The 18,990-nt window shown below is 38.5% G+C and overlaps 1 protein-coding gene and 1 long non-coding RNA gene across 2 annotated transcripts in view; one reads left to right on the plus strand and one right to left on the minus strand.

The window, feature by feature from the left end:
• LOC144249833 (uncharacterized) overlaps window positions 1-18,990 on the minus strand; it is a 56,876-nt gene that overhangs the window by 21,441 nt on the left and 16,445 nt on the right. The window lies entirely within an intron of this gene.
• On the plus strand, window positions 10-17,031 carry Lrtm3 (leucine rich repeat transmembrane protein 3). The gene is made up of 4 exons (XM_026399454.2): window positions 10-532; window positions 1,994-4,368; window positions 4,507-14,538; window positions 14,632-17,031. The coding sequence occupies exons 1-4, from the start codon at window positions 10-12 to the stop codon at window positions 17,029-17,031; spliced, it is 15,330 nt and encodes a 5,109-aa protein (XP_026255239.2).

Consider the following 18,990-nt stretch of genomic DNA (forward strand, 5'->3'; position numbering starts at 1 on the left):
AGACATAAGATGAGACCAAAATGCACCACTTTGAAGGCAAAGAAGACACCACTCTCCCAGACATTTAATATCACAGGACGACGTCACACACCAAGTCAAAGAAGGCAGTTCAACTCTGAAACAACAACTAAACAAGGTAAACCTGTGGCAGATATATTCCTAAATGCCATTGGCTTTCTCATGCCTGTGCTGCTTGACACAAAAGTATGTGACAGAGTGGAAGAGACCAAGAGGCTAGAGAATACACAGAGTAGCAATGGGCTACAACAGCAAGAGCAGTCAGCACTCAACGAGACAGAACCATATGCACATCCGGGTGACGAGGACACGAGCCCTAATGGCACTAAAGATATAATAGATCAAGGTGGAGAGACAGCCCTGCGGGTGTCCCAACACTTCAGCTTCAGTGCTCATGGAATAAAGGCAACTAACTTTAAATCAGATCTAGAACTGAAGACTTCAGCAAGCAACAAAATCCCAGACGTCCTTTCTACACCTCTAGAGCTGCAGCATCAAATAGTTGCTGAACAAAGTAGATTAAATTCTATTGCAAATACATTTTCATTTGAGAAGCTACCAAAAAGAACAAAATCACAAAAAGACTTAAAAGATATATGGAGTGGAAAGATTTCATCTCCAATGGCAGAAAAATCAGTTAGTGAACTTTTAATAGATACAACAAATGGTCATATCCCATTTGAAAGAGGCACTGGGAAGGAATTTACTAGTCTTACTGCAGAGGGAAAGGAGTGTTTGCAAAAGGACTTACAAGATAGAACTCTAGAGCCTTTTGATTTTTCCATGCCTACTTCGTTTGAATTTAAAGGGCAAAGAAATGCAGTACAAATTGCTAAATCCATAACTGGGAAAACACAGATGCCATTAATTTTTGAGAGAAGTAATATCCATAGATATTGTGCCCTTAGTTGTAGAAAGAAAAGGAAATTCATCTTGAAAAACATGACCAAAGAAACATGTCAAGATATATCAAATAAATTTATGAATACCTTTTTTCCCACACTTGTTTCACCTGGCATCAAAATGCATAAAAAAGCTGAATCAACAAGAAGCCCATTAAGAAAAACAAGCAATGTTACACAGTTAAAGCAAGATGAACTGATAAGATTATATATAGATCCCTCTAATAAATGGACTGTGTCAAGCAACACATTAGAAACAAGATGGCAAAACGAAGAAGAAAGAAAGGGCAAAGAAGTTTTACTTGAAGCAAATCCACAATTCCTGAAGAGTGCAGAAAATAGAAAAGGCCAAAGTCTGCTTATTCCAGAGCAAGATATACAGCAAAAAACAGTTTCAGAAAATACTCTAGAGGTTTTTTGTTCTCCTCCAGTGACTTCATTTCGAATTAAAAATCTACAGAACATTCCACTTCAAAAAAACATACTACATCAAATAGGTGAAAAGTTTCCATGTCCAAAATCAGAGAGGGCAATATTTGATGAACTTTTAATTGATGAAATAGAATATAATACAATATCTAATGGGGATCCTATAAGGATGCTAGATGTTCACAGTGCAGTTTCCCCACAATGTGAGGAAAGAAAGGAAAATGTAAGTGCGCCAAAAGTTATAAAATACACAGTTGATCAAAATATCCTACCTATCAACTCAGGGAGCTTAGTGTTTGGCAATCCATGGGATACAAATTCTTTAAAGAAACTGGGTAGTCATATTGCTAAGAAAGATGATGAGGTGCAAAGAGATTTCCTAACATTGGGAATGGTGTCTTCTTTATCTGATGCCAGAAGGCAGAGAGATGTATTGAAATTTCCAGAAAGTCAAGCTCTCATGAGTCCCAAACGTGTAGCTATGAAGGCAAAGAAGCCTGTTTGTTCACAAATGATGAATGTCATCAAGCATGGCAATCTGTACCACAGGGGGAAAGAGGAATGCAATGTAAAATCTTTGCTAAAAGACAACCAACAAAATGAAAGTAGAGCTCACACATTTTTGTTTCCTTTACCTGTCTCAGCTGGTACCAAAGTAGACAGTGAAGTACATAGGTCTTCAAAAACTGAGATGGATGAACCAAGAGTAAAAATATACCATCAAACCCATCCAGAGTTAGAGAAGTTGCCACATGAAGACACACAAAAAAACAGTTTGACTGGTTTGCAAAACAGACCTAGTGATGCAGTGAAAATGAATGTGCTACACGCAGAGACACAGGAGGATATCTCAGATGTGCCATCAGGGTCTGGTCCACACTGCAGCCAGCACTTGAGCTTCAGTGTATATCAAATGGAAGCCCTTGGTTCTCACAAATCAGAGTCTGATCTGAAGAGGTCAGAAGGCAGAAGGACTCAGAATTTGTCCTATATAGCACAAGAAACACACCTTCAAGAAGAAGATGTGTTTAAGAGAAGCCACCGGTTTCAAGAAACTATTTTGGAGCCTATTTCTGGACACATGATAAATTTTCAAGTTGAAACAATGCAAAGAAGTCCTCATATGCAGGAAGAAGTAAAAATTATGGCAGGTCTAAAGACATCATCTCCAAATGCAGAGGAATTGGAGATCATTTCAACAGTGTCTGATTTGCCCTGGGATGGAAATGCTAGACAGAAATATGATTATCCAGTTTCTGGGGAAAAGGCATACAATCACAAAGACTTATTAAGAACATCTTTAAAACCTTTAGATTTCTCCATCTTTGTATCTTATGAATCTAAAAGTGAGACCTACACATTAGATTTTGTAAGCAAAAAAAGTATACTGAGTCCTAAGCATATAACTTTGAAGGCAAAACAACCACCAATTTCAAAACTGCTTAATATCTCAAGGTATCCCATAGGAGGCCATCGAAAGAAAAAGAACAACATAAAGCACAAGCTGAGAGAGGTGCAGTGGTATGCTAGTGTCAGAAAAGTATTACTTGAGGCCTCTGAAGATGCTAAGAGTCTTCCCCTCAAATTAATGATTGATAAGCTCTCATTGGATACAACTGTGAGGGGCATCCAATCCAACAGAACATTTCAAAAAACTGTGGTAGGTCATATTCCAGAGGAAAAGGCAGAGTTAGAAGAAAATGTAACCAAAACTTTGTTGGGGCCTTCTGATTTTTTCATGCCTGGTTTCTTTGACTCTAAAAGCCAGGCAAGCACAGTACAATTGTCAGAAAATGAAACTATATTGAATCCCAGGTGTTTGGCTACAGAGGAGGAGAAGCCACCAGTTTCACAGATACTTAAAATCAGTAGACACTTTGGCACAAAACATAGCAAGAAATTTAAATCTAGTTTAAGAACCAGCATGAAAACAATGTGGCAAGGTAGAAGCATGACTGGCACATTTCCAAATACCCGTTGCTTTGCACCAAATACCTCTGGCATTAGAAAGCAATGTAAGTTAGAAATAGAGGCAGACATGACAGTACCAAGGTTCAGTCATACACAGCTAACACAGCAGTCACCAGCTGGAGGCCTGTCACATTCCAATTCCATTGACCAGAGCAGTGCCTCCTGCTTTTTAAGGGAAACAGAATTACATGATGGAGAATGTGGGAAAGAGAAAAGAGAACCTCCAATAAAAACTGATTTATTCTACATAAAAAGCTTAACAATAAATGCACATCCCATAAAAGTACCCGATCCTGGCAAATCAGAAGTCATTCTTCTAGGAAAATCTTTTTTCCCCAAAAAGCAGGTGTATGAAGGGGATCCAGGAAAAAATGTCAAAGTAGAAAACATAGAAAATGTGCAAGCAAGTTTGGGAGTTGGACACTCCAAGATGGAGAAACCACATATTTTTGCAGATTTAGGTGAACCAAAAGATGATGTTGTATTTAGTCAATATGATCAAAAGGGAATTGACCAATCTGTTTTAAAAGAAAAAGCTCCATACCATTTGGCTGGAACCATAGATTCTGTTGGCAGGCATTTAACTGTGTCAGAAGGAATTGAAAGACAGACTGACAATGTAAACATAGTTATCACAAGTCCAAAAGGCATAATTTCAAAGGTAAAGCGATTGGCAGTTTCACAACCACTTAATCATGCAGGTCATGCTGCTCTAAGCATTACTGAGAAACCAAAGTGGAATTTTGAAACCCAAAAGATAAAAGTAGAGAGACAAGAGGCTGTACCAAGTACTGAAGTAAAATCTGTATATGCCTCTATGCCAATGCTATGCTGTATGAAAATGGAACAATCACCTAGTACCAGGGATACACAGGAAAAATCTTTGAAGGAAAATGCTCCTAATAAAGCAGAAGTTAGGGAGAAAGAGGAGTATGGAGAACAGATTTTGTCTAGAGCAGCTCCACAGGATATCCAGCCAGTTGAGTTTGGAGCAGATCAATTGAGAGAGCCTGATCCTTTCAGCTCAGAAGCACCTTCAATCAATAGAGTGTGCCCCAAGATGATCACTTCTCAGAAAACAGAAATTTATTTAATAGATCAAGAAGCAGAGAGAAAACCTGTGGAGTTGCTTAGTCCAGAGTCGGTTTCTTTCTCTAATGTAAATCCTCTTCAAATTGAAAACCAGAAGAAAAAATCCAAGACTGCAAATGGTGAAACGGTAACAAATCTCAAGACATTTGCCCTGCAAGAGAAACAGCAAGAGCCCAAAGAAAAATTTAGGGAAAAAGAGGAATATGAACAACAGATTTTGTCTAGAGCAGCTCTGCAGGATATCCAGCCAGTTGAATTTGGAGCAGATCAATTGAGAAAGCATGATCCTTTCGGCTCAGAAGCACCTTCAATCAATACAGTATGCCCCAAGAAGATCACTCCTCAAAAAATAGAAATTTATTTAATAGATCAAGAAGCAGAGAGAAAACCTGTGGAGTTGCTTAGTCCAGAGTCGGTTTCTTTCTCTAATGTAAATCCTCTTCAAATTGAAATCCAGAAGAAAGAATTCCAGACTGCAAACAGTGAAAAAATTACAAATCCTGAAACCTTTGCCCTGCAAGAGAGACAGCAAGAGCCTGGTATCTCAGGAAATATCTCAAGTTCTCCTTATGTCTTCATACCCATGTATCCTAAAATTGTGAGACACAATTGTACAGTGGAAACAGCATATGTGAAAAATGCTAGACATACCAAACAGGTAAGACTGAAGGCAAAGAAAACACGAGTTTCCTGGATGCTTGGATGTGGTTCAAGAAACAATAAGGAGGAGCAGGGAGGGAACATTCAGCAGGAGAAAGCTTTCCAGTTGAGTAAAGCTGCAACAAACCCACTTCTGAAAGCTGCTTTTGACTCTCGATCCCCTGTGCCTTCCAATAAAAAGCCTATAGAAATAAAAATGAAGAAAGACGAGTTGAAGAAGGGGGTAAACATTTTTTCACAGCTAACACCAGAGAAACCACTAAACGACAGGCAGATATCATTGTCAGAATGTGTTGACATGGCCGGCATCATTGAAAAACCAGAAGAGAATATTAGAAAAGAACAAACCCACCAACGCACTTTAGTAGACATGCCCCAACAATACCTACAACAATTACCGATTAGGTCAGAAGAAATGAAAAGGCATCCTCATGTCAAATTAGAATATTTGGAAAGAAAGGTGTGTCTTGAGCCCATTTCACAGAAAGATGAAACTGATTACATTGGACTTGACCATGACAAATTAAAAGTTGATTTGGAAAAAGAAATACACCCTGTTATATTTTCACAGAAGAGAGAAATTAGGGGTGGTAGGCTCAGAAAACCAATAACAGATACAGAACTTGATTTCTTCACTGCACAAGGAGAGAAACAAAGAACTGCAGATGTTGCTGAACATTCAGTTTCAGTTCCACCCAGGAAAGAAAGAGCAAAGAAAACAGATATTTCATTAAGTTCAAAAGGACAGAATATATTCACTTATAAAAAGCCAGAATCACGGAAACAAGAAAGTACTTTCCTGGTAGACATGGAATCTGATTCCTATCCCATTAGAGAACCTCTTCATTTAGAAAACACAGGACAGGTAGCTAAGGAAGATATGCATGTTAACAGAAAAAATATTTCACATCTACTGGGAAGAAAAGAATTACAGGAAACAGATATCTTAATAGATTCCAAAGGACAGAAATTTCTTTATTCAAAGCTAAAGGATCCACTCAAAATTTGTGCAGAGCAGAGAAGACATGTGAAACCAAGTCATACACCTGAAAGTATGGATTCTGCATCTTGCCTCAGTAAGGACCCTCTTCGTTTAAAACAGGCAGTAAATACAAGGAAAGAAAATGGTAGGCTCTCTCGAAGTTTCAGTGTAAATCAACGGGGAAAAGAACAAACAGAATTAACTGATAATCTATTAAAATTAAATAGACAGAAAGTGGACTTTTCAAAAAAATTGAGGGCAAGGCAACTGACTACTTATAACCAGCACAAAGACAAAATTCTAGAATCTATTTTCTCTCACACATTATATCATCTTCATATTGAAAATGCAAAGAAACAAACCTCAGCAAAAGCAATACTAAAGTCAGAAGTCTTGAAAAAAGCATCAGATGAAGTGAGTGTTCTGGAAGATCAACCTCCATGTACAGAAGGAATTAATCTGCCTATTACAGGAACAGAAGAACATCTACGAGACAGTATATGCACGGTTTTTCCAACATTTGTTACTCATCCTCTGATGGGTACATATCAGTTTAATTTGCAGGTAAAGAGAACATTAAATGCAAGAGATAATCCATGCTATCAGACTTTGACTACAGAAAGAAAACAGCAAAAGAAAAAAAGTATGTATAAGGCTCTTCCACAGTCCACATCTGAAAATGATAGTCCAGTGCTAGATGCTGTAAATATCATGCATTGTGACTCTTCAGCTTCACAGACATTAAAGCAAATGGATGTTACAAATGGATATACTCAAAAAGGGAAAGAAGCACCAAAACAGCAGCACCTATCAATTTCCTATGAGAACTTGAAGGAGCGAATGTTTTACCCTCAAAAGTATCCCTGTGTCTGGCCACATTCAATTCCTCTAACAAAGGAGGTATTAGCAGAAGTGGGTAGTGCATTAAGCAGGGTAGAAGGACAAAATCTGTTTTCTACAGATCAACCAAGCACTGCATATAAGCGTGGACTAGAACAGAGTGTGTCTCCAGTTACTCCAAGGGACATGAGAAAACAAGACAAAATGCCTGTAGAACAAAGCACAGAAGCTAAGAAACACATTACTCGTTTATTTTCAGAAAAAAAGCAATCATCATATGGGGCACCAGTAACAGAGACAATATCAAATGGAAGTTCATCCAAACTAAGAGTTGGAATGAAGGTAAAATCACATAGGGGAATTCCAGGAAAGGTGCATCTACCTAGAATACTATTACATTCTCTGTCTGTATGTATGTCTGTTTTGCGTGAAAGTCAAAGACAGAAGGATAGCCTAAAACAAGGTGTTATGAAAGACATAATATGCCCCAAAAGAAAAGCCCTAGAGTTGAAGAATCTCTCCAGTGTCACTCACTCTGATACCCCAAGCAACAGAGTAGAAGGGCAGTGGAATGTAAAAGAGAAAACAGTAAGTACAAGACCCAGAAAGGGTGATCCAGATTTGGATGTGAAAAAAACATATCAGCCCATCCTTTCTTTACCTCACTTCAAATTGGATAATGAAAAACTCGATGGGACTACTTCAAATGTAAAAAGAAGAAAACAACATATATCACAGGAAGAGAAGGACAGAGTGAAAGCACTGGAAATGGAAGAAAAAATGAACCCATACTTCACAATGAAGTCAGAGAAATCACTGTCACATATGCTCAACAGAAAGGACTTGCCACTGTTGAAAATTATAAAACCAGAAAGCAGGGTACAAGAAGATAAAGGTAAATTAGACGTAGATCTAAGACTCTCCTATGTTTCTTTACCATCTCTGTCACATTCTAATTTGAATCCTAGGATAAAAGTAAGAAAAGATAAATCAAGAATACCAAAGGACTGCCTTCCACCACTAAAGCCCCAGGCATCCTTAAATATCAGAAGAATATCATATTTAGAGTCAACAACTCGATATCGCTTCAATAACATAATGGAATCAAAATGTTTGCTACAGAAGAAAAGGAGAGGTAGAGGAAATATAGTAGATCTGAAAGATATAATTGGTCTCATATATATCATTCTGAAGGGAAAGAATTCACCTTTTAAACACTTAGTGAATAGGAAGGAATTACAGTGGTCCAACAAAAAAACAAAGAAAATTATGCAGGAGGATAAACAAAATCAAGACATAATTCAGAATGAACTCTGGGATTCCATTCCTCCACCTCACCCAGAATGGGATCCTACAATAAAAGATCTATACATGCAAGGAATCATAAGGTTCTGTCTTCCATTATTGACACTCCAGGAATTGTCAGATGGAACGGAACTATATAAGGAGCCAATTGATGATGTCTTAAGCAGTATAAAAAGAGCAAAATACATGCAAAATATATATCCTACCCCCAACAGTGTAAAAAATGCTGTAGTAGTTACAATGCAGAAAGAAGAGGAAAGTGTAAAAATGGAAAAAGTAATGCTTTTGAAAGAAAGAAAATCATTGGCAATTTCACGGGAAATTCAGTTAGACATCAAAGAGCAAGATAAAAATCTGCAAAAAGTTAAAGATGAATCAAATGAGATTTTGACCAGTACTGATACATACATACCGCCTCCTCATTTAAAATTGGATATGAGGAGAAGAAAAACAGACTATGGAACTGAGGTGAGAAGATATTTTCTTCCAGAACTATCCTACCAGAAATCATCAAATGCAGTGAGAAAACCAAGCAAAGAGTCCATTGAGGGTGATATCACAAGTGGTACACAAAAATTAAAAGAATTTATGCCACAGACAGAAAAGGATGATGTAAAGAAATTAGCTGAGAAAGACACAATGTATCCAAAAGCCAAAGGTTTGGAAGGAAATGGAGCACTTTCACAAGACCTACCACCAAATCCTAAAGAGCAAGGGAAAACTGATCCAGAAGGCAAAAGACAAGGTAAACTCCACAAAGATCGTAAGGAACAGGGGAAAGCAGTTGCAGCAGGTAAAGCCCAGGACAAATGGGATCAAGAAGGCAAAGGTCAAGGGGAAGTGAATCAAAACAATAGAAAGCAAGGAAAAATAGACCAAGAAAGTGAAAGTGAGCAGGAAATGGTTCCCCATGTACATATGCCTTCCGAACCTCCTCTGATTTATCATAAGGCAGGAAAAGAAGATACACACAAAATAACAAGATCTGCTACTTCACCATTACAGGACCAAAAATTATTTGACAGAAGGCAGATGATGCATACAAAATCAACTGGGGAGGAGAAATCACATGATGTAAAACCCATACAAAAATACAAGGCCCAGAAAGATATGGAGAGAAAAAACACAGTAAATATGAAACATAGAGTACATCCTGAGGATGTGACTTTCAAAGCAGATCAATTATCACTTCCACATGAACCCAGTATCACTGGCCATGGTGACCCAAAAACTAGAGAACAGACAAACGTAAATGAAAAATTGGGACGTGTACAGGAAAGAAAACATGAATTAGATGAGGTACTTCCTTTACCTCACTGTAAATCAAACAAAGGAATAGAAGTCATGGAACAAAAACAAAAAGTATCAAGGTCCTTTCTTCCCCCTTTATACCACATGGAATCTATAGTTGTTGGGAAATTGTATTATAAAGTGTCACCTTTGAAAGACATCTCAAGTGATTCAAGAAGAACAAAATGCATGACTCATGGAGCAGAGGATAAAGAAAATGTTTTAAAGAAAAATATAATGTATCCCAAGGACACATCTGGGAAGGCAAAGGAATCACTCCTTGATGATATATTGAAAATAAAGAAACTGCAAGTGAACATCACACAGCAGAACAAACAGAGACGGGAAGGAAATGAGGATATAAATGTTCTTCTCAACCAAACTTATTCTTTTATCACTTCTTCACCTCTCTTTGAATTAGACACAATAAAAGAAGAAGATGAACCAAGAAAAATAAAAAGTTATGAACCACATCCTATGCTGCATGTATCATTTCCTTCAGGACAAATAAGACTTACAGAGTCCATTTCTAGCTGTGCAAAGAAACAGAGCCATGCAAAGCCAAGAAAACAGTGTTTATCACAGGAGGAAGGCAGAATACAACCCTCAGCCACAAGGGGCTTGATAGGCCCCAGTGGCACAGCTTTCCAGGCAAAGGCCTCAGTGTCTTCTCATGTGGTCAATATCTGTGAGCACAGTGCTCTGCGCAACACTCAGGAACCGCAGGGGGGCATTAGAGGAAAAGTAGGACTGAAGCAAGAAAAAACAAGAGATCCTAATGTGGTTCAGGCAGAAATATGTCCTTCCATACCATCTCCCTCTCACCACAGAGGTGCTTCTTCACAAGCAAAGCTTCCTCAGTTATTAGATATAGGGAGAATTGGACATGCTGGTTTACGTGAAGGTGTTAACTCAGGTAATATAACATTAGGAGCAAAGGGGCGTGTGCCGTGCAGAGAGGTAAGGGACAAAGTGAAAATAAAAGGCACAGAAAGTAGTATAATAAGTGTGAGAACAGAGGCATCCCCGCATCCACATCTATACGATAGAAGGAAACTACCTTTGAATATTAAAAAAGAAAGGAAAGGAGAGCAAGAAGGCAAAAGGGAACCAGGAGTGGTTCTGAGGAAAAGCTCTTTACCTTTTCCATCTTACCTGGAGCTGGACACTAGAATGAAAAAACAGGAAAGAACCCTTGGAAGAACACAGTTCTCTTTTCCACCATTAACGACTCAAGATGCATCAGATTCAGATAAAAAATCATGTACTGAGTCATTGGATAGTTACATGTTGAACACCATTAAAGAATCAGTACAGTCCATAGCACAGCAAGAAGAAAAAGATAGATTCAAAGTAGACATAAAAGACATCAAACTCCCCAAATATGTGATGGTACAGAAATCATCACTTTCATATTCACTCAATAATAATGCACTGCCATGGAAAACCAAGGAACAAAAGGAAAAAATGCAGGAATATAAAACTAAACTACTGGTGGGTCTGGCAAACAGAATTATAAAATCATCTCTCTCACTTCGGCAGTTCAAGGAGTCAAGTTCAGGGAGACTAGCATGTCCAGAAACAATTGGTGGAAAACTTTCAAATGAGGTAGAAGAATTAAAAGAACACATGCTACAGAAAGAAAATGAAGGAGAAAAAGTTGTGGGTATGAATGTCATAGTGGATCCTAAGGACACTTGTTTGAAGACAAAGAAATCATGTATTTTACATACACAATTAGGTGACCTTCAAGGGAAATCTAGAAAGCAAGAGGAAAAGGTTCTAGACGTTAAAAGTGAGGCAGATATAGTGCCCAGTGAGACTTCTGCTGAATCTCCACTTCTGCCTGATGTGAATACTGGGATCAAGGAAGAAAGCACACCAGTGTGGGCAAGATCCTTTTTTTCCAAAGTAAACTTCCAGGAATCATTGAATTCTGAAGGAGGCATATGTATAAAGCCAATTACTGGTGATATTTTAATTTGTCTACCAAAAGGAAAACAGCATGTCCAACAGAATGAGGAAGAGGATGGGGTACAAATAATAAAGTTCATGTTCCCCAAATGTCAAGAAAGGAAGGTGCAGGAACGTCCAGAGGAACCTTCTGCTTCATTGCCAACTCTGCCTCAGCGCAAGTTGGATACAAAAGTAGAAATAGATGATGAACTGCTAAGACTTCCAAGGTCTGCTTTGCCAAAAATATCAAGTGCAGGGAAAACGGTACCTACAGGGTCAGTTGTTAATGATACCATTAAAGATGTTAAAGGTGAAAAACAACATATGCTTCAGAAAGAAACGATAGATAGAGGGAAAATAGTAGGTAAGGGAAGCATAGATATATCTTTGAAGTCAAAGAAATCACCTTCTTCCCATAAACTCCATAGATCAGAACTGCATATGATTGTCAGAGGACACAAAGGAAAAGAACATGAAGGTCCACTTGAACCACAAGGTATAGTCCCGAGAAAAATTTATGCTTTCAAACCTTCTCCACCCAAACCTAAACTGGATAAAGATACACAAGTAAATGAAGAAGAACTTGGAAATAAAACATTTCTGTTGCCACTAATGTGTTCAGCACTATCAGATGCAGAGAAAATAGCACATACAAAGGCAATAGGTGGTGATGTAAGGCAAAGAGACCCTCAGATGTCATGGAAAGAAAAAAGGTATGAGCTGAAAACAGTAGATATGAGGATCGGGGTGCATTGCAAAGAGGCAAGGATTTCACCCATTTCACATATCCTTAATATGAAGGAGTTTGTACTGAATATGAAGGTGCTGGAGAAAAAAGTGCATGAAGGAAAAGATGAATCACGTGTGGTTTTGAGAAGGACTTTTCTTTCCATACCATCAGCACCTCTCCTTTCTCCGGATTCAGGGAACAAAGTAGAGGAAGTCTCAGCAAGAATGTCAGGACCCTCTCAATCACAACAGAATCTCCAGGATTTATTAGATGCCCAGAAAAGAGCAATCAGAGAATCAGTTGAAGATGATAGTAAAAACACCATGAAGCAAAGGAAACAGGGTGTGCCCCAGAAAAAGGCGGAGCCACAGGGGGCCTCAGACTTCATGATTGGAGCCCAGCAAAGGAATGACAAACCACAAGTTAAGTCAGAAAGAGATTTAATTTCAAAAGATGTGAACGTTAATTTCACAAGATTTGGTACAACACAAAATGAGAGAAGAGTGGAATTGCACTTTACAGGACAAAAGGCTCAACCAGAAAGATGCAGAGAACCTTATGGTATGTTTTATTCCTACCACACAATGGATGCAATTAAAATTGGAAATCTGAAGAAGAAAACTGAAATAACATGTAACATAAATCAGAAAGTAAGTCCTAGGGTTTCAGCTTCCCTGCCAAGGGAAACATCCAAGGAAATATATATCAAATTTGGCACCCACATAGGTTCAAAAGGAATTTCTTTTCCAGAGAGAGATGCCCACCAACAGGAAATTTCATCAGAAGTATCTCTAGAATGTGTGGATTCATGTGAATTTGATATGCCAGAGAAAGATGTACAAAGTAATAACAAAATAAGCAAAATGTTTTCTCCCAAAGTGTTAGCACCACAGACAAAGCAATCACTTGAAAAAATAAATCGCACCAAGTCAGGTACATCTCAAAATAAAGAACAAGGCGTTATCATGGAAAAGCAAGCAGTGCCGTTGTCTGAGAGTACTCAGGAGACCAGGCCAAATTCTGTGTTTTCTCTTCAGTCTCCACTTCAGGATGGAAAGCACAAGACACCGTTGGAAATAGATATAGACAAAAAAACTACAGCAGGCTCCAGCCTACAAATATTACCAGGAATACACGTGGATATTACAGAGTGTGATGACATAACAGGAAAAGAAAGTCAGGCATTACTGGTTTCAGAACAAGAGGAATGTGTTATAGAGTCCTTTAACCCACTCTGTACTTTTCAATTTCAATCTGAACTTCTGGTGGAAGAAGGTGAAGTTAACACAGCTACCACTGTGTATTTGGAACAGAAGTTAGAGATGGCCAGTGACATTACTGTGAATCGGGAAGAAGGGAAATTGAAAGTACACACACACAGAGCTATACAGCTGAAAGAGAACAAAATGGAAATGCACAAGAATAATTCTGTTGGTCTGGAGAAGGACGACACAGGATCAGCCTCAAACCGTCCTGCAAGCCTTCATGATTTATCTCCAAGAACAGAGGAGTCTCAGAGCCAGACTCCAGTAATCACACCTAAGGAAAACATCTGCCCCATCAAGCAAAAGCACAAAGAGGAACTAGGGTTGTCTAAGGTAAAAGAAAACATTCAAGTACAAAAACCACTTCAAAGAAACACTCTGGATTCACTTTATGCCTATATTCCTCTTTCCTTCAAAGGCCAGAAAGGCAAATTGACAATTGCAGATCTGGAAAGAAAACTGAACCACAGACACTTAACTATGAAAGTCCCAAATCACCCAATTTTACAGATTCTTGGTTCCATAAGACGTAGTTCTCCAAGCAATAGGATGAAATTGCAATATGAGTTTAACAAACCAAATAGAGAAGTTTCTTGGGATAAAGATGCCCCAGGAATATTTATCAGACGTCTTCGTGTTTCCAGGAAGAGTCCGCCACAAAGTGAAGAAACTGTAAAATCTAAGACAAACCGACAACGGGAAAAGAGAGTTTGTCTTTCTAAATTCCGGGGGCAATCACCAAATGCTGGTGAAATTGTCAGGAGAGACACCTCAACAGTTGTAAAAAGGGAACGAAATTTTAAAGACACAGTTCCCCAGAAGTCTCAACCCTTTGCAGTGCACAAACAACCAATGCAGAAGCGTTCTCGTGGTAAGTCAGAAGCAAGCCTCAAGAGTAAAACAGGTAGGAAAAGAGAAGTCAGTAAAAAAACAGGTCAGAAAACTCCACAAACTGAGAAAAGGATTATTCCCAGTCATGATGCCCCAAGGAACATAAAAAAACCTGATTCACATATAATTGAGCAAGAAGAAAAGATACCAGAATGCATTCTGACACCCACAGAGCACCCATCCATGTTTAAAGGTCCAAAGGAGATTGTGGAAACTCACATGAGAAGGACTATAAGTGTGAATGATCCATCTCCAGAGGAGGAAGAACCACAGTATGAGACACCTCTTGATGCCAGGGAGTGTTCCTTGTTTCCTAAGCACAGAGATCAGGGTGAACCAGCATGGGACACCACCTCCCAAGAGGTCCAGCAGCAAGTAGCTGTTCCAGGAACTGTGCCCACATCACTGCAAGTTACAAGTGACGAGACCAAAACACCTTCAAGTGCTACAAGTGCAGAAAGTTTATTTTTCATTTATGAAGCAATTAAAGCTGCCCTTGACTTCCAGGTAAAAAATATGATCCAAGACAAAGTTTCTTCTGAGAAACTGGACAAATTGCAAGCCGGGAAGTCTGATGACTCAATGTCACCCCCTTTTCCAGAGAGTCCAGATACAACATCAACAATAATGAGTTCCAAACCGCAGCACAAACCCCTTTTAAGACATTTTAATCCTGAAGATAAAAATAAACTCACCAATCATTTGGGGTCAAAAGCACTTGAAATAAAACTGAGTCTGATGCCAGAGGTGGCAAAAAAATCCTTACAAATGTTTGACTTTTGTCCCAGAGGGGCGATTCCTGAAAATAACAGTTGGAGGCTCTATCCACGGCATAAACAAATGAGTCTTATGTCTCCAGAAGGGGTGGATAGTGTAGAACTTAACTTAAAACGTGATTACCAAGAAGATTCACCTCCTCTCAGCTGTATGAAGACACTGCTGGTTAATGTTTCAAGCAGCAGCAATGAGCTCATTTCAAAGTTAAACAGTATTAATAACCTAGAAAGTGAGATGTCTTCAGTGATTTTGACTAGTGAGATGCCACTGCCTCATATTCTCCAGAAGTACTCAGTCAAAGGTAAAGACAAACTTGTCATGCACTTTTCTATGAAAATATTAGAAATACAAATGAAAGCCCTTCCCAGAGTTGTAAGAGAATCTTGTGCAGTGGCCACTGCCCAGGATAGAACAAAACCTTTATCTAACTGTATTCATTCTGTCAAAGTCCCAAAGCGTAAAAACAGAATTTTCTTACTTTTTGAAGAAAAATCTCTTCATCAAATTGATCTTGATTTACAATACAAATACCTCCGCTTTCTGCTGGGGCTTTCTGATGAGAGTATGTTCCCCAAGCCAAATGCACTTCCTAAACACATTCTTAAACTACACCCGATTTCAATATGTAAAAAAGTAGATGATGGTAGAGAAAGCCATTCTCTTTCCTTTGACACAGAACTGTTAGAACAGCATATTTCTTTTAAAAAGCAAAACCCCCACAAAAACTCATTACACTTCAGAAAGTTCTTGGAGCCATCCCATATGTGTACCTCTGACGCCAGTCTACCCAGTAGGGAGCAGAAAGATTCTAGGACTATTTCTGAGCTCAAATCTGACATTACTCCAGAAAAAGATAAACAATACAGTATGTGGTTTCAAGAAACAAATACATATAAGCCTTTTAATTTAAGGATGCAGGAGAATGATACTGGTTTAGTTAACTCGCGTTCCACTCAGACTTCTGAAGATTATACTGATATTCAGATAAATACTGAGAGTTCAGCTAACCTGGACAAGTGCTTCTCCCCAGAGACACGTGAGAGTCAGGAATGTATGTTTTTAGAAACCAACCCTTACTTAAGTCGGGAGTCACAAAACGTTCTCTTGGAATTACAGAAGGGCATTCCTTTGAAAAATTTTTCTAAGATGAAAGAAGTCACAACTTACTTGCAGCAATTTTGCAGGGAAGATTTGGGCTCCCATCATATTAGAGCCTGTAGGAAACATACGTTTCTTATGAAACCACCTTCCTGTGAAAAGCACAGAAGCAGGAAATACAGATCAAATATATTCCAAATGCAGCCTCTTGATTGGTCTCCCAGCTCACTTAATACTATGGACATTCAGTCTCTGTCTCCTTCCATCTCACTCAGAGAAGAGCAGCTTTCGTGGACTTCAGGGAGCAGGACAGGGTACTCTGTAGCTTCCTTAACTGAGTCAAATATGAAATTACATCTTGAAAATGACCAAGACAAGTCTCACATGTACCTGGAAAGCAAAGAAAGAAAGAAAGCCAAATTTGATTTATTCAGAAAGAACAACATTCATCGGGACTATAACTACATTCATACACCAGGTAAAGAGATACACACAAGAAAGAGGAAAGTGTGTAATTATGACTCACAAGGATCATCTTATTCCCAAAGCAAACATAGATCATCGTCAAAAACTCATCACATGGGTATTAACTTCCATTCTGACAAAAAACAAGACCAGCCCTTCTTTTATGCCTGTGTACCAGCAGATTCACTGGAGATTATACCCAAAACCATTCGCTGGACTATTCCTCAAAAAACCTTAAGGAAGGGAAACTTCAGAATTCCACTGGTGGTAAATACTTCAAGTCCTTGGAATATATGGAGCTCATCCAAAAAGTTGTGGGAGTCACTGTCAGGGTCCTTTAGTACAGTTCATCAGAGTTGATGTCTTCATATCTAGATTCCTCTGGATTGGAACTCTGGTCACTTTGGTGGTATTCCATGACAAATAAAGTAATAGAATGTCAAATGATGTCCTCAGGAAGTGTCTTCTCAGTTGTTGGGCTTTATTTCCACAGCAGAGTTTGCATGTGTTCTGGCAAGCCAGGATGGAAGAGCAGATGACTTTGGGTTCAGTCCTACCTTGTCCAAACTCTCCTTTTAGTTGATGCTGCTGCCTGACAATCCTAAGAGGAGTGGTCCACAGCCTAGAGGCCCTTTCACCCTACACCATTGACTGAAGGGCCTGTGGGAGGAATTGTATCCCGTGTATGAGATGGAGACTGTTTAGAGAGTAAGGAGAGAAGGAGCACAGAGGCTGAAGGGGGAGTTTCAGATGGCAGTGAGGATTCCAGTGTCCAGTGCCACAGAATAGAGAACAAATACTGAGTTATGAGCACCGAGTTTGACAACCAGATGGAATATCTTAATACTAACAATTCTAGAGAACTCTAGGTTTGTGTGTGTGTGTGTGTATAAACACACATACACACAATAGTGTGATAGACTTGTATGTACCAATTTACTGGATTGCAGACTATCACCCTATAGCAAACCTGCATTGTTCACTTCTCATCAATTCTCCTCCACTAGTATTTTGAAACAAATCCTAGATATGTTGTTTAGTCCATATTTTATTGCATATCTCTGTAAACTATTTTTTTAATATTTATTTTTTGGTTGACACAATATCTTTATTTATTTTTATGTGGTTTTGAGGTTCAAACCCAGGGCCTCACATGTGCTAGGCGAGCACTCTACCGCTGAGCCACAACCCCAGGCCCTGTAAACTATTTTTAATATAACCATAATCACATCTAAAAATATAGTAATTGCTTCTTAAAATCCAAATAGAATACACAAGTGTTACAGCATAATTTAAAATGTATTCTTTCGGAGATTGCCTGTCACAAAATAGAACAAATGAGGCTATTTCAGTAGCCTGATTTCTTACCACAAATGATACAGGAGGATTGAGTGACTGGTTCTTATGTTGTGAAGAACCGTCACTAAGATATCAAATGTCCATTTGTCAAAAGGGAAAAAAAGTTTAAAACTTGAAAATAAAATTAGATACAAAGAGGTGTATTTATTCAGAGCAAGAGAAGAAATCACACATTTCAATTTTTATAAAGCTGATTGAACCAAATACATTGTAAGTCCAGAAAAATAACATCATAGTTAGCTGCTGGATAGTCATTTGCCTATATTTTTTGACTATTTGATCACCTTCATAAAACAATTTTGTAATGTCACTTATGTAAAGATCAAAAGTAATCTGGTCTTCTAGTGATTGATGGAAGTTATTTATTGTTGATGATTTAGAAAATTCAGGCACGCTCACTAATTCTGGCAACTTGGTATCTAGAACCATCAGACTTCATTAGAATAGGAAATGGCAGATGTGGTAAAGCAAACCAGTAAGTTAGATAGCATCAGCTATGTGACTTCACCCGCAGATGTCCTTGCTACTTGTGGTACTGCCATAGGTTTGTATCTAACAAACAAAATTCTGGTCAATCTACACCATGAAGTTCTCGTTTAAAAAAAATATGTAGTCAACATATATCGTTGTAAATATTTTCCTGTGAGAAGAGAACATGCATTTTGACTAGATGTCAAAGAGAAAGATTTAGCAGCTTATAATTTCACACATCTGATGAATGGCTGCATCTTCCAAAGCCCACTTTCCTAACCTAGATCTTCTTAGCTACCCACCTTCCTCCAGTTCCAGGTCCTTTAGGAAGCGTTCACCCTAAGACATAGCCCAACTTGCAGTTTTGTGTCCCTCCCTGGGATGTGTTCTTCACAATGAAGGACTCCTGGAAGCTGTTTCTATACCCAATATGTGAATGTCAATCACATTATTATATAGCCTACTGATAAACCAAATATATTCTAACTC

Source organism: Urocitellus parryii, chromosome 2, assembly GCF_045843805.1.
Source record: "Urocitellus parryii isolate mUroPar1 chromosome 2, mUroPar1.hap1, whole genome shotgun sequence".
NCBI lineage: Eukaryota > Metazoa > Chordata > Mammalia > Rodentia > Sciuridae > Urocitellus > Urocitellus parryii.

What these genes read in the sequence shown, in the direction of transcription:
- Lrtm3 (XM_026399454.2), top strand. Translation starts at nt 10, where the DNA reads ATGAGACCAAAATGCACCACTTTGAAGGCAAAGAAGACACCACTCTCC. An exon ending in TCAAATAGTTGCTGAACAAA is followed by an intron (nt 533 to 1,993) that starts GTAGATTAAATT and finishes TACCTGTCTCAG; the next exon opens with CTGGTACCAAAGTAGACAGT. An exon ending in AAGCACCTTCAATCAATAGA is followed by an intron (nt 4,369 to 4,506) that starts GTGTGCCCCAAG and finishes ATTGAAAACCAG; the next exon opens with AAGAAAAAATCCAAGACTGC.